Source organism: Brassica oleracea, chromosome C4 (assembly GCF_000695525.1).
Source record: "Brassica oleracea var. oleracea cultivar TO1000 chromosome C4, BOL, whole genome shotgun sequence".
Taxonomy (NCBI): Eukaryota; Viridiplantae; Streptophyta; class Magnoliopsida; order Brassicales; family Brassicaceae; genus Brassica; species Brassica oleracea.
Genome location: NC_027751.1, coordinates 15,985,920 through 15,999,551, shown reverse-complemented (window position 1 = coordinate 15,999,551; position 13,632 = coordinate 15,985,920). Strand labels below are relative to the sequence as shown.

Sequence of the window (13,632 nt, the reverse complement as noted above, 5' to 3'; positions counted from 1 at the left end):
CACTTCTCTTACATAATTGTAAACGCTTTCCTCATTCCTGAAAAGCCATCCCATTCATGCCACATGAGATATGGAATTAAATGTTCCATCATATATAGTTACATTTCATACATCCTTGTGATGGTCTTCTCCAATTGTTTTTGCGCTGTCTTCTTTGTGTATTCATAGATGTTAGGTGGTTCGTATCAAAATAAACTTGTGCAGCCTTCCGCTCATCATTATCTGTTTTTTTCTTTCAAGTACAGAGTTGTTGTCCAAGTTGTTTGTCGTTTTTGAAACAGTAGCATGTTCTTATTCTTCTAAATTCTCCATAGGATTCATATACCCAATGTTTGAAACTCTTGAAATAGATTCGAATTTTCTGAAAGAAGGGCTCTCAGTTTGTCTTCATAAGAGGTTGTTGGATCATGCAAGATAGTTAGAGGTATGTTGGAAGCTCTCCGGAGTTTTTGTGCATAAGAGCAATCAAAGAAAGCATGTTGAATTGTTTCAGTTTGTAGGCAGATTGGTCATTTGACATTCTGACTAATTTGACGTTAGGAAGGATAGGACTTGACCATTAGGTAATCCGTTTGACATCATTTTTCAAAGCAAGTGTTTCAGTATTAGGGTTGTTTTTGACTTCCATACCAGCTTCCAGATTTCACTATGTACAGGCCAAAATCGTTGTAGTGCCATTCTAGAATGTCATGTTCTGTATTTGAACAAAGCTTTAAGGAATTATATCCCTTTTTCTGGGACTTTAATCTCTTATGGGACAAATGACGCAAAAAAATCTACAACCACCAAAACTAATTTTTTATGGGACAAATGAGTGTAAATTATGATTGTGCCCTTAATGAAGGCGCAATATCAACCATTAGATCAGAATCCTTCACGTTATAATGTGAGCCATTCGACCTTTAGGGATGACATATTTACAACAATGCCATTAATGAATCTTGTCCCTTAGCCGTCGGATCTTATGAATGTGTTTTAATCTTTGCCATTGGATTTCGCCTGGGTCCCACATAAACTTTAATCACTCTTCTTCTTCTTCATTTCTTCCTCAACCATATTCAACTACTACGAAAATACTTTGACTTCACCAACCAAAGCTCTCTTCTTTAACTCTTCACCCACAAACCTTTACCTTTGTTTCTTAGGGTCTTTCTACAGGTTAGAACGCCGTGAAACAGCCCATTTGCGTCGTCCTTGGTTCTGAAATCGATTGGTAAGTGTAAACTCTCTTCCTCTCTCTCTTTTGTCTCTCTCTTATGTTTTTATTGTTATTTGTTTCGGTTTAGTCATATAAAATATACGTTAACCTTATTAGTTAGATTATAAGATTTGATATAATGTTGTTAGAGTATGAAACATGAAATTGTAGAAGAAATTGTTCTTTCTGCTGGTCTTGAATAAAAAAAATCCTTGTTATATATTGGATGATGAAGATGTTTTAGGATATTTAGTGATGGTAGATAAGAAGAACCGACGTAGTGTCTTAAATGTGGAGCTTACCAAAATCGTCTCAAAAAATCAGAGTAACAAGATGTTTTCTATAAATAAGGATAATCTGAGTGATGCTAGAGCTAATGATGGTATGGTTGAAGTTGAGGAGTTGGAAATTGTTCCTCATATTCAGGAGGATGAGTTTGAGCATGAGAAAATCAATGAAGAGGGTGATGAAATGGATGATAGGGAGGAGTTATAGGCTGTTATAGCAGTTGCACCTCCAGTTGTCAATGAGGAGTGGGATGATGGCATTGATATGATTTTGCATCAAGAATTTGCGACTAAAGATGACGTTAGGGATTTAGTGGACAAAGGTGTGCATTTGAGTTGTTTTGAGGTTGATATAAGGAAGTCAAATTCGCGGGTTTACATATTGAAATGTCGTGGGGGTAGGATGCAGATGGTATTTACGAGTCATGAAGAAGACGCATACGTGCTCTCGGGGAGATGCAAGTGTCATGAAGAAGAAGAAAAGAGGTAGACCAAGCTTGGTTGCATCAGTAGTGAACCTTGATTATCCCGGCCAATACAAGACTCCTGATCCGAAGACTCTCATAAGTTTGGTGAAGAACAAACTGGGTGTTAATGTTTTATATGCTACGGCTTTGAGAGGGAAAAATAAAGCTTTGAGTGATTTGTGTGGTAACCTAGAGGAGAGTTTTGCTAGGCTGCCATCTTATTTGTACATGTTAGAAAAGATGAATCCTGATACCATTATACGATTAGAAGTGGATGAGAAGAACCAGTTTAAATATATGTTCTTAGCGCTCAGAGCTTGCATAGAAGGGTTCAAGGCAATGAGACAAGTGATAATAATGGATGAAACTCACCTGAAGGGTGTGTACAAAGGAGTGCTTCTCATTGCCACTGCTCAGGATCCAGATCATCATCATTATCCCCTTGCTTTTGTTGTAGTTGATGGTGAGAAAAATGCAAGTTGGGAGTGGTTTTTGACTACGTTGAAATCTTTGATACCAGATGATCCTCAGCTTGTATTATGTACTGACAGAAACCAAATCATCATCAAAAAAGTACACGAGGTATACCCATTGGCGATCCATGGATATTGCATATATCACTTGTCTAATAATGTGAAAGGAGCTTGCAGTAAAGTTAATAAATCTACGGTGGCCAAACAGTTTATAAGAAATTGCTGGTGTGTACAATGAGGTGGAGTTCAGAAACGCTACAATGATTTCAGGACTATGTATCCTCAAACGGCCGAGTATCTAGATGACAGTGTTCATGAGATCAAATAGACAAGAAGTAAATTTCCGGGAGAAAGGTACAACATAGACACAACCAATACTGTTGAATCTATCAATTGTGTTTTGAAGGAACCAAGGAATTATACATTGTTACCAATGCTTGATGTGATCATGGGGAAGATGACAGAATGGTTTAACAAATATCGTATATTATGTTTAAATGTACTAGAGAGACAAATACTAGCCTCGCATGTGCATGGGATATTGCATCACTGTTATCCGAAGGCAAAAAAGCTCCAAGTGATGGAGCTAAATACATTTGCACGTCACTACAATGTGATTGACAAGGACTCTCAAGGTTATTTTGTTGATTTGTGGCACTGAACATGTTATTGTAGGTGTTTTCAGATTGACCGGTATTCTTGTGTGCATGCACTTGCTGCCATTATGGCGCGTGGAGATATGGCTGAAAATTATTGTTCGAAGTATTACACGAAGGAACAGTGGTCTTTGGCATATTACATGACAATATATCCAGTGCCTCATCATTCAACATGGGAAAGTTTTGAAATTCCTGAGGAAATCCGATCTAAGGTTGTCTTCCCTTCCCTCCGGATATGGAGAAAAAGAAAGGAAGACTACAAGTTACTAGATTCCCATCTACACGAGAATATCATAGGAAGAAAAAGAGTAGGTATCCACCATTGGTTGGTGAGAATGACGAAAGTGACAGTGATTTCAATGAAAATGAGGGAAGTGAGAGTGAGGGAAGTGGCAGCGATGGAAATGACAAGAATGAGTCTTAATTATGTTTTTATGTATGTGTTGTGGATGATTTTATATGTAGGTGTTAGTGTTGTGGATGTTTTTATGTAATGTGTTGCTTCTGCTAGGTACAACTGGTAAACCTTCTGATATGTTTCCCGCCGGGAATATGTCTAGTACAACTGATACAACTGGTATAACTCTATATCAACTATTACAGGTTCAACTAGTATACTTATTACAACTATGTCAAAATTACCCGACTAGTAAAACTGGTATACCAAGTACAACTATGCAGGTTCTGCAAGTTAAATGATCTTTTTGGTATTCCATGAAAATAAAACAAACAAATGACCAAACTGTTAAGTGTTTAGACATGTTCTTTTTTATCTGTATTTTTTTTTGATTTCTAACACCATCACATAACTTTGCGTGATCTACCTTATATTTTAAAGGTTTGTTAACTTCTTTGTCCACATAATATTTGGAAAACATACATGAAAAGTATTTTAACAACTGTGATGATTCCATTGTATTCATGTAAATACTTGTAAACATAAATAAGTGGTACAACTAGGTAATGATATATATTTTTTTGATAATTCAGGTAATCCGGACACCCCGGAGAAAACCCGACTAGCGCCTAAGTACACCTTCGCAGAAGGCATCCTGGAGGGCCGCATTTTCACCCCATTTTAATCGACGGTGGCCAGTGGGATTCGAAGGTAATGATATTTTTTCTTTGGTACAACTAATATTTTTTTTATTTCACTGCCAAAATACAACTCTTTACGAACCAGTATAACTTAAAAACTAGTACAACTATGTACAATATTTTTCCTCTTTCATTTTGTATTTTGTTTGATGTACATCACGTTTTAAATGTGTTCCAGATAACTCCTACACGTTTTAATTGAACTTAATTGAACACTAATTGTACTAATTTTATATTTTTTTTGGCGTAGTTGATGCAGTTTTACTTGTTCTAGTTTTCCACCTCTAAATGCAACATGTTCAGCCACCAAATAAGTTATACATACAAGTTCTAGGTTTTAAAACACACACATACAAGTTTTAGGTTTTAAAACACACACATACAAGTCCATCCGTTCTAGGTATTTAAAACAAACACATACAAGTTCCAAAAACAACATAGTTCAGCACTTCATCAAATCAGTTTGGCGTAAAAGGAGACCTCAACAAATGAGAATGCTTGGGCACCCTCTTTGGCATCTCAGCAACATCCTGTGAATCTCCAACCGAAGCTATCTCCTCTAAAGCTTCATCAACTCCAACTGAAGGTGCCTTCTCTAAAGCGTCATCAACTTCAACCAAAGCTGCCTCCTCTAAAGCGTCGTCAACTCCAACCTCACCTTCCTTCTCTAAGCATCATCAACTCTAATCTCACCTTCCTTCTCCAAAGCATCATCATCTACAACCTCAGCTGTCTTGTCTGCAGTAGCCTTTTCCACATCAGCTTTTTTCGCACCAGCCTTCTCAAATCTCTCTACAGTGTCTGCCATATTTTGAAGCGTAGATGGCTCATCTCCATCATCATCAAATCTCTCTTCAGTATATACATTGAATTATACAACATCCTTCTCAGATCATCATCATTAAAAATATATGTTGGCAATAAAGTTATATGTTATCATGACTTACCTTCCACCAACTTCTCAGCCTCTGCCTCGATCTGTTACTGACCATCTTTCTCAGCATCCTTCTCAGCCTCAATCTATTTCTCACCATCTTTCTCAGCATCCTTCTCAGCCTCTTCATCACCCTCATTATCATCCTTGTCCTCGCCCTTCTTCTCAGCCTCTTCATCACCCTCCTTATCACCATGCATCTCAGCCTCTTCATCACCATCCTTATCTCTCTTGTCCTCGCCCTCCTTATCATCATGCGTCTCAGCCTCTTCATTCTTATCCTCGCCCTCCCCATCTATAAGCATAACCGGTTTCAAGTTCACCACACTGGAATGACTAACTTTTTCGTTGAATCTTGTCTTGTTCCAACTCCTTTACTCTTGCTGCCAGAAGACGAATTGTTTCGTCTCTCAATGCAAATCCATCGTCCATTCTTTTGTTTAACTTCAACTCCAATTATGTTCATGACCTGCCTCGCCCCCGGCCTCGCCCCCTGGCTCGGGTTCCTCGCACACCCTTGCTTGCTCTCGTTGTGTGGTAGGTCGGGTTCTCACATCCATCTCGAATAGATCCAACTAGAAAATTTTACGCCCTGATTCTATAAGGATCTTGTTCCAACTGTCAACGACTATGTCTGGCGTATCTGAATCATCTATCAGCTCCACGTCTTCATAAGTCCCTTTATCCATGATATCATACAAAAGGTCTAGTTCATATTCTTATGATTCCAAAATACTGATAATCTCCTGAAATATGACCAACAACAAATTGCACATTTAATTAATTATGAACTTAAAGAAATGACATAAACAACACTTAAAAAAATTAAAAGTTTTTACCTTAGTGTTACCTGGCGTCTGATAAATCATGTCCAGTGGAAATCCTGTTGTTCTGGTCCTCTTGAACTTCCATTTGCACATTCCTGGACAATCATCAAGACAATTTGGAACAGAGTCTCTGAATCTTTCCCTAAGGACATGTATACATTCAAATGCTAATATTTGCACATCATTTCACAATATCATATTAGTTATGTTATAAGTTTATAACAAATATGCTTATGAAAAATACAACTCATATGTCTCCAAAGGGTTGATAAACCCATGAAATACCCACTATGCCTTCTCTAGAATCCCATCACGAACATGATCCCTCAAGTGAAAAATCTCCTTCATGCAATCATCAAATGTGTAACAGCCCCATGAAAACTTGGTGAAAAAATCCAGATCATCTACTGCTGGGAGAATGAAATGCTCAATGAAGTATCCTCGTTTTTACCTTCCTCTTATAACTCTGGCCAAAAAGTAAAGAACCGCCATCTTCAGACGCTCACCACTATCATCAGCCTTCATCTTCTGAAGTTTCTCTTGACATCCGCTTCTGTCACTTGCAAACCCGTTTCCTTCCCATCCTTTGTGTTCTTCATCTTAAAATGCTTTCTCGCAAACTTCATTCTCCCTATGCTCGGATAGTTTTCTGGGTATGCGTGGCAGTATAAACCAGAGAGGAGGTTATGTTCACTGATGGAGGATCTAATTGGAACACCGTTTACCCCAAACCAAGCTTGTCGACCCTTTCCTATATGCATAGTACGAAGTAGCAACATCCACAATCCCATCACCTTTCTTGCTGCGCAACAATCCATGTGGAATATATGCTTGAACTGAGGATGATTCTCAAACCAACTCTTCTCTGACTGCTCAAACTTATCAATCGTCTCCAGAAAATCGTGTTGGTGGCACCTTGAGGAGAGCTTGCAACCCTTTTCATAGTCGCTCAGTTTGAAGAAAAAAACAGCAGGTCTGTCAACTTCTACGGTCATATCATCCCCCTCAACCTGAAAAACACAAATAAAATACACTGAATAAGTAACCAAGTTATACAACACAAAATCACTTAGTTATACCAGTTACACTATTTAAACTAAATTGCGCACACGAGCTGACTTTTTGGCGACATTGCGCACATGAAATTGGAGATGGGGATAGTTGTTTTGAGATGATTGTGCTTGAATCTGAGTTTGATTAGGGGTTCGAGATGAGGTATAGAGTGATGGTCCGAAGAGATCGTGGTGGTTATGGGAGAAGGGAGTTTGAAATCGTGAGGGGGGAGAGATGAGATTGGGAATTTAGGGTTAATAAGCTGGGTTGGGTTGGTGGGTTTTGGTGGTTGGGTTCGTAAATAAGTCGAAATTCTTCAGTTTCTTGGTCTTTTTCCCCTATTTTCGAATTATTTTTAATAACAAAAATACATGAGATCCATAGGAGAATTATTTGAACCCCTTTGTCCCTTGAGAGCATTTGATCCCTTTTTTCTGGGAAAAGAGAAGGAAAATACATTTATAACTAAAACGGCAAGTGTTTTCCAAGTCGTTCATCAAAACGTTCAGCAACGAACAAAAAGCCTCAACGTTTCATCGTTATAAAATTCTACGCTCTGTTGTTTTTCTAGAACTTTTTCGTGTTCATCGTCAAATCAAAGCCATTTCTTCATCGCCTCCATGATATTAATTCGTTGTTTCCTTTTGTTTTCTCCACGATCACTACGGTTGAGGCTTTGTCGATCCTCGATCAGAATCGATTTTCGAGAGAAGGATTGGTGAAAAAAGGGCCCAAATAAGCAATGTACAGCAATTTCAAGGAGCAGGCGATCGAGTACGTGAAGCAAGCGGTTCAAGAAGACAATGCCGGGAACTACAGCAAGGCCTTCCCTCTCTACATGAACGCGCTCGAGTACTTCAAAACCCATCTCAAGTACGAGAAGAACCCCAAGATCCGTGAAGCCATCACCCAGAAATTCACCGAGTATCTCCGCCGCGCCGAGGAGATCCGCGCCGTTCTGGACGAAGGCGGGCCCGGTCCTGGATCTAACGGCGGCGAGGCGGCGGTGAAGAGTAAGCCGAAAGAGGGAGGAGGGGACGGGGAGGATCGGGAGCAGTCGAAGCTCCGAGCTGGGTTGGACTCTGCGATCGTGAGGGAGAAGCCTAACATTAAGTGGACTGATGTAGCCGGGCTCGAAAGCGCCAAGCAGGCTTTGCAGGAAGCTGTGATTTTGCCTGTCAAGTTTCCGCAGTTCTTCACCGGTAAGTAAGTGTTGAAAGGAGATCTGGTTTTGTTGATTAATCTATTATGGGCTTTTCTTTGTTTCATTAGGGAAGAGGCGGCCGTGGCGAGCTTTTCTGCTCTATGGGCCGCCTGGAACAGGGAAATCCTACTTGGCTAAGGCCGTTGCTACTGAAGCAGACTCTACGTTTTTCAGGTACGAGGAGCATGCTTTTTTTTTTTTTAACTCTTTCTTTTTGGCTTTACATAAAGTTTCTCAGTGTCTTAGCTCTTCTTGGTTTCATGTTAAGCTGTATCTTTGCATATAGTTACCCTAGTCTTTGCTATCCATCAGCATCTGCAGCTAAATGCCCTATACGAGAACCAAATACAATGCATGTTGTTGTGGTTATGGTTAGGCAAGTGTACATGTCCTTAGGTTCTTATTTTTATCTGGGGCTTTTGATTCATGCCTGACTTTTATGTTTGTTGTTTTTCTATTTCATCCTATGTTTTATACTTGGAAACACGTTATAACTTTTCTTTCTTTTTTTTACCTCCCTACAACCATCAGCGTTTCTTCATCAGACCTGGTCTCCAAGTGGATGGGTGAAAGTGAGAAGCTTGTATCAAACCTTTTCGAGATGGCCCGTGAAAGTTCTCCATCCATCATTTTCGTTGATGAGATTGATTCTCTGTGCGGTCAACGTGGAGAAGGAAACGAGAGCGAAGCTTCAAGACGTATCAAAACGGAGCTTCTTGTGCAGATGCAGGTGTAAAGCTTTTCCCCAACTGAACACTCTTTATCATTCAGTTTTCGCAGAAACTTCTCTTCTCTTTACTTTTTCTCTTTTTTAATTTCAGGGTGTTGGACACAGTGATGATAAAGTACTCGTGCTTGCAGCAACCAATACACCTTATGCTCTTGATCAGGTGTGGATTGGTTCTATACTATACTTTCTTGGCAAGTTTAGAAAATTACTGCTCAATACTACCATGTTGGTTTCAGGCTATCAGACGACGTTTTGATAAGCGTATCTATATTCCTCTCCCAGAAGCCAAGGCTAGGCAGCACATGTTCAAAGTATTGAATTTTCCATTATCTTCAAGTTCCACAAGTTAAATCATTCAAGAGAACGTAACTCCTTTTACTTAAAAGTTAATGTGTTTTTTGTGCAGGTACATTTGGGAGACACACCTCATAATTTAACGGAATCTGATTTTGAATATTTAGGGCTCAAGACAGAGGGGTTTTCTGGTTCAGATGTGTCTGTTTGTGTAAGTGCTCGGTCCTGGTAGTTTGTTATATTTAACAGTTTGCGCCCTAAGCCATTATCTTGAGAATTTTTTTGACTCTTGCAGGTAAAAGATGTTCTGTTTGAGCCTGTTCGCAAAACTCAGGATGCAATGTTCTTTTTCAAGTCACCTGATGGCACATGGATGCCATGTGGACCTAGGCAACCTGGAGCCATCCAAACCACAATGCAAGATCTAGCAACTAAAGGCCTTGCAGAGAAGGTACGTACATAAGTTTTAAAAGAATCCTACTCCATCTTCTCCTATATCTGCTGGAGAAGGCATGTATGCTTTTGGTCCTGAGATAGTTTCATTCCGCAAAGTTCTTGTGAGCATATGCCTTGTATATGCTGTTAGAATAAAAGACTGAATTGTGTTTCTCTTTACAGATTATTCCGCCACCAATCACACGAACCGATTTCGAGAAAGTACTTGCTAGACAAAGGCCAACGGTGAGCAAATCTGACCTTGACGTCCATGAGAGATTCACACAGGAGTTTGGAGAAGAAGGTTAATAGATTTGTCGTTCCAGTTATATACTTCTCACTATCTTTAGTCTCTTCACTTTCTTATTTATGTACTGGGAAGGAAACAAATCTCAATCTCAAACCTATGTTTGATTCGATCCCAAAACATTTGCATTTGCTTTATTTCTCGAAATGTGTAAAAATGTTTTAAATGCTCGAACAATGTTTTTCTTTTCTTATTACAGTCACCAAAAAGTTTCCACATGAGCGAACTTCATCACTACTAATAGACGGATTTGCTATCACTTTAATCACCTTATGATGAAGTCATGACACGGCTTTTGCATCTCCAACTACGATTTATCTTCAACCTTTTGCAATCAATTCGATGACTACATAATTTGCAATCAAGACGAACTTTCATTACATGGCTTGCGATCAAAGATAAAGATAAGTTCTACACCGGAGTGTGTAGCCCATGCTTCCGTCCACAGAATTACGAAGCTTGTCTTTAGTTAGCAGTGTAACTTTTAGATAAATGACTTTAAATGCCTAACCATGGTTCGATTCTTCATGAATCATATCATTTTGTTTTGTTTTTTTTTTAAAGAATTTCTTAAAACAGTGGCCACTTTTTTTTGTTTTGCTTCTGGTCGGTAGAAACTTAGGACCGGCTCCGTGTACAAGGCAGTGGGGAATTTATCAACCATGCAACCTACGTGGAAAACCAGATGAAATCGGTATCTCTTCTTCGCATGCACTTACTCACACAATTTGGGATATGCGTTGTTTGGGACAGCTCCTATCGTGCGGACAAACTTGTTTCGCAGCAAAAGAATGCTGGGGCCGGACTCTGCTCTGCTCTAGTGAAGTTGGTCTTCCAAGACACAATCTATTGGGTGTGGAGAAAACGCAATGGGCGAAATCACCATCCGCATCATTACTCGCCTTTGTACTTAGCCCAAACAATCCCACTCCCACACGAGAATATGCAACCAGCTTGAGTCTCGAAGGCAGGGACTGCTGGATGACGAAGAAGGATATAGAGAGACAGATAGAAGTCTCTCAGATCCCTCTTTTGGACCGCTTAAATAATTCATTGGATTTGTTTGTCACAACCATTCTTTTTATCGATAAACAAAATATTACATTTCAGAATACAAAAAAAAAAAAAAAAAAAGGAATACAAGAAAATGATATAACAGTTTCCAAATACATAGAGAAAAATAAAAAGATGGAAGTAAAAACCAGAAAAAACCCAATACAAATTTGCAGAACATATAAAGAAAATTTAATTCTGATTTTTTAAGTCCAATAACAATTCTCCATCTTCAGAATCAAAATTCTGATTCACCACCAAGCAAGCCTCCGAAGATGGATGATCCACCGCTGTCACCTGCTCCACTGTTAACGTCACTACCATCGCCGGCGAGCATGTTCATTGCCAAGCCTTGGCACAAACCCTGCACCATTGAATTCATCATTGTGTTTCCGTTGGGCCCATTAGGTCCGTTGGCCCTATATTGTCCTCCATTCGGCCTACGTTGGACTGATCTACCCGTAGTTCTTGTCTGCGTACTATTTGTTCCTTGATTCACGTTTCCATATCTGTTCATATTTGTAGTACCACCACGCCCATACCTGCCCATTCTTCTCGGCCTATCGGTCTGACCATATTGGTTCTGGTTATTCATTCCCGGTCCACCACCCGGTTCAACCATGGATAAAAACTGGTTATTGGGTTCATCATTATATTGTGAATCATCCATAGTCTCATAAGACTCATCCTCGTTATACATAGACTCACTTCCTCCGGTGATATCGGTGTAGCATTCAAAATCATCTTCATCATATGCTTGATCACATCCATCGTCGACAAAGTCACCTCCAGCTTCGAAGTCACAATCACCTTCATCACCATAAGTCGCACCATATTCACCAGCATACATCTCATTTCCATCGACTTCGTTGTAGCTATCATTGTTGCCACCATTGTCAATTACATTAAAGGGCCCACCACTAGGTCCATTAAATCCTTGAGGTCCATTGAATGCAGCTAGATCACGAGGCCTATTAAAACCACCAGGTCCCCCGGCTCTTATTGCATTATTGCGTACATTCTGCAACCTTTTAGTTTGAGGCCCTCTAGGATTTTCGATTGGATTCTTGGACCCTTGAAGCCTACCACCTCCACGCCCGTTACGGCCTATATTCTTCGACCTAGCTGGGGCGGGACTATTAGGACTCGAGTGTTGCTTCCTACCACCACCCGGCCCTCGGTTCGTACGAACTGAAAGTGGATAAAGATCAGCCTGGTCAGACAATTCATTAGACTGGCTACGAGCATCACTGCTACCACCAAATTCACTCTCGCTATATGCAACGTCATTGGCATCACCGTAAGCCACAATTTCAAGGCCGTTACCGTCAACGTCTTCTTCCTCGTCATAGGCCTCTCCATCTTCAGTACCTTCATACCCACTAGCTTCATAATCAATCTCAACATCGACTTCACCATCAAACTCTTCGTTCACTGCACTACCATCGAAGACACTCCCTTCCATTGACCCTTGGTCAAAACTCTGTGTAATAGGCCCAATCGAACCATTACAACCCAAGTTATTGTTCTGTCCTCTTGGTCCATCGACAGCAGCGTTTTGACCTATAGGTCTATTGGGATTACCAACAGGCCTATTAGGCCTGGTAGGATTATTCGTAGGCCTATTAGGCCTATTCATCTGCCCTGGTCTGGGCCTATTATTGGGGTGACCGGCATGATGAGCAAGAGGAGTAGGTGCAGAACTACTATGCTGAAGGAGGTGTGGATGGTGAGCATTGATGCAATCAACATGAGCATCGAATTCGCAAGGGATGCATCGATAGAGCCATTGGTTCTTCCCAATCTTAAGGCATATGTCGCAGGAGAATCCCTTGTTGGCACCGTAGGGAGAATGAAACGCGAGTTTAAGGGTATGCTGCGGATGAGAATTGTGGACGATCGAGAGCGGCTTGTAAGCGCATAGCGCGTGGATGTCAAAGTCGCAAAGAGAGCACTGGTAGCTAAAACCAGTTCCGTTGACGCCACACCCATCGCAGTTGAAGTATCCACCATCATAGACGGGAGCCACCAGAAGGGTAAGCGTATGAGAAGGGTGAGAGGGATGGGTGATTACCTGCTTCATCTTGCTGCATGACTCATGGAGAGAGAAGTTGCATGGCCTGCATGAGTAAATCCGGCCGTTTCCTCCGGTAAGTTTGCAAGCGGAGCACGGTGGTGATGATGTCGGCGGGATTAACTGAAGGGGGTGTGGGTGGCTGAAGTGGTTTATAAAGCTATTGTTTTGTGCTGTTGGCTTTCCCATTCTATTTTTTTGTGCTTTCTGATTTCTATCTTAAAATGAGATTGTTAAACACAACTTAGAGTTTAATAGAGATAAGAGGGATGACTTTTTGTTAAGGGCTAAGTCAGTCAACGGAACGCGTTGCACGTCTCCCCCATGGGAATTGGGAAATGGCAATACACGACTAAAAGAATAATTGTACACATTGACTTAAACTACACTACAAGAAAATACGCCGAATTCCGACGGAGGTTCCGACGGACATCAATGTCGTCGGACATTTGTGACAGATTACTGACCAATTTCCGACCAAATCCAAAAAAATGAAGTCGTCGGAATTCCGTCGGAAATGGCCGACGGAATTCCGACGA

At 40.5% G+C, this 13,632-nt stretch overlaps 2 protein-coding genes across 2 annotated transcripts; one reads left to right on the top strand and one right to left on the bottom strand.

Annotated features, from left to right (window-relative positions):
* Positions 1-7,582: 7,582 nt before the first annotated feature.
* Positions 7,583-10,159, top strand: LOC106343022 (protein SUPPRESSOR OF K(+) TRANSPORT GROWTH DEFECT 1-like). The gene is made up of 8 exons (XM_013782125.1): positions 7,583-8,198; positions 8,269-8,374; positions 8,732-8,930; positions 9,022-9,090; positions 9,167-9,241; positions 9,337-9,435; positions 9,520-9,675; positions 9,843-10,159. The coding sequence occupies exons 1-8, from the start codon at positions 7,739-7,741 to the stop codon at positions 9,966-9,968; spliced, it is 1,290 nt and encodes a 429-aa protein (XP_013637579.1). The 5' UTR covers positions 7,583-7,738; the 3' UTR covers positions 9,969-10,159.
* An 875-nt stretch (positions 10,160-11,034) lies between these two features.
* LOC106337281 (putative uncharacterized protein DDB_G0287457) lies at positions 11,035-13,403 on the bottom strand. The gene has a single exon (XM_013776368.1). The coding sequence runs from the start codon at positions 13,280-13,282 to the stop codon at positions 11,258-11,260; it is 2,025 nt and encodes a 674-aa protein (XP_013631822.1). The 5' UTR covers positions 13,283-13,403; the 3' UTR covers positions 11,035-11,257.
* Positions 13,404-13,632: the final 229 nt, after the last annotated feature.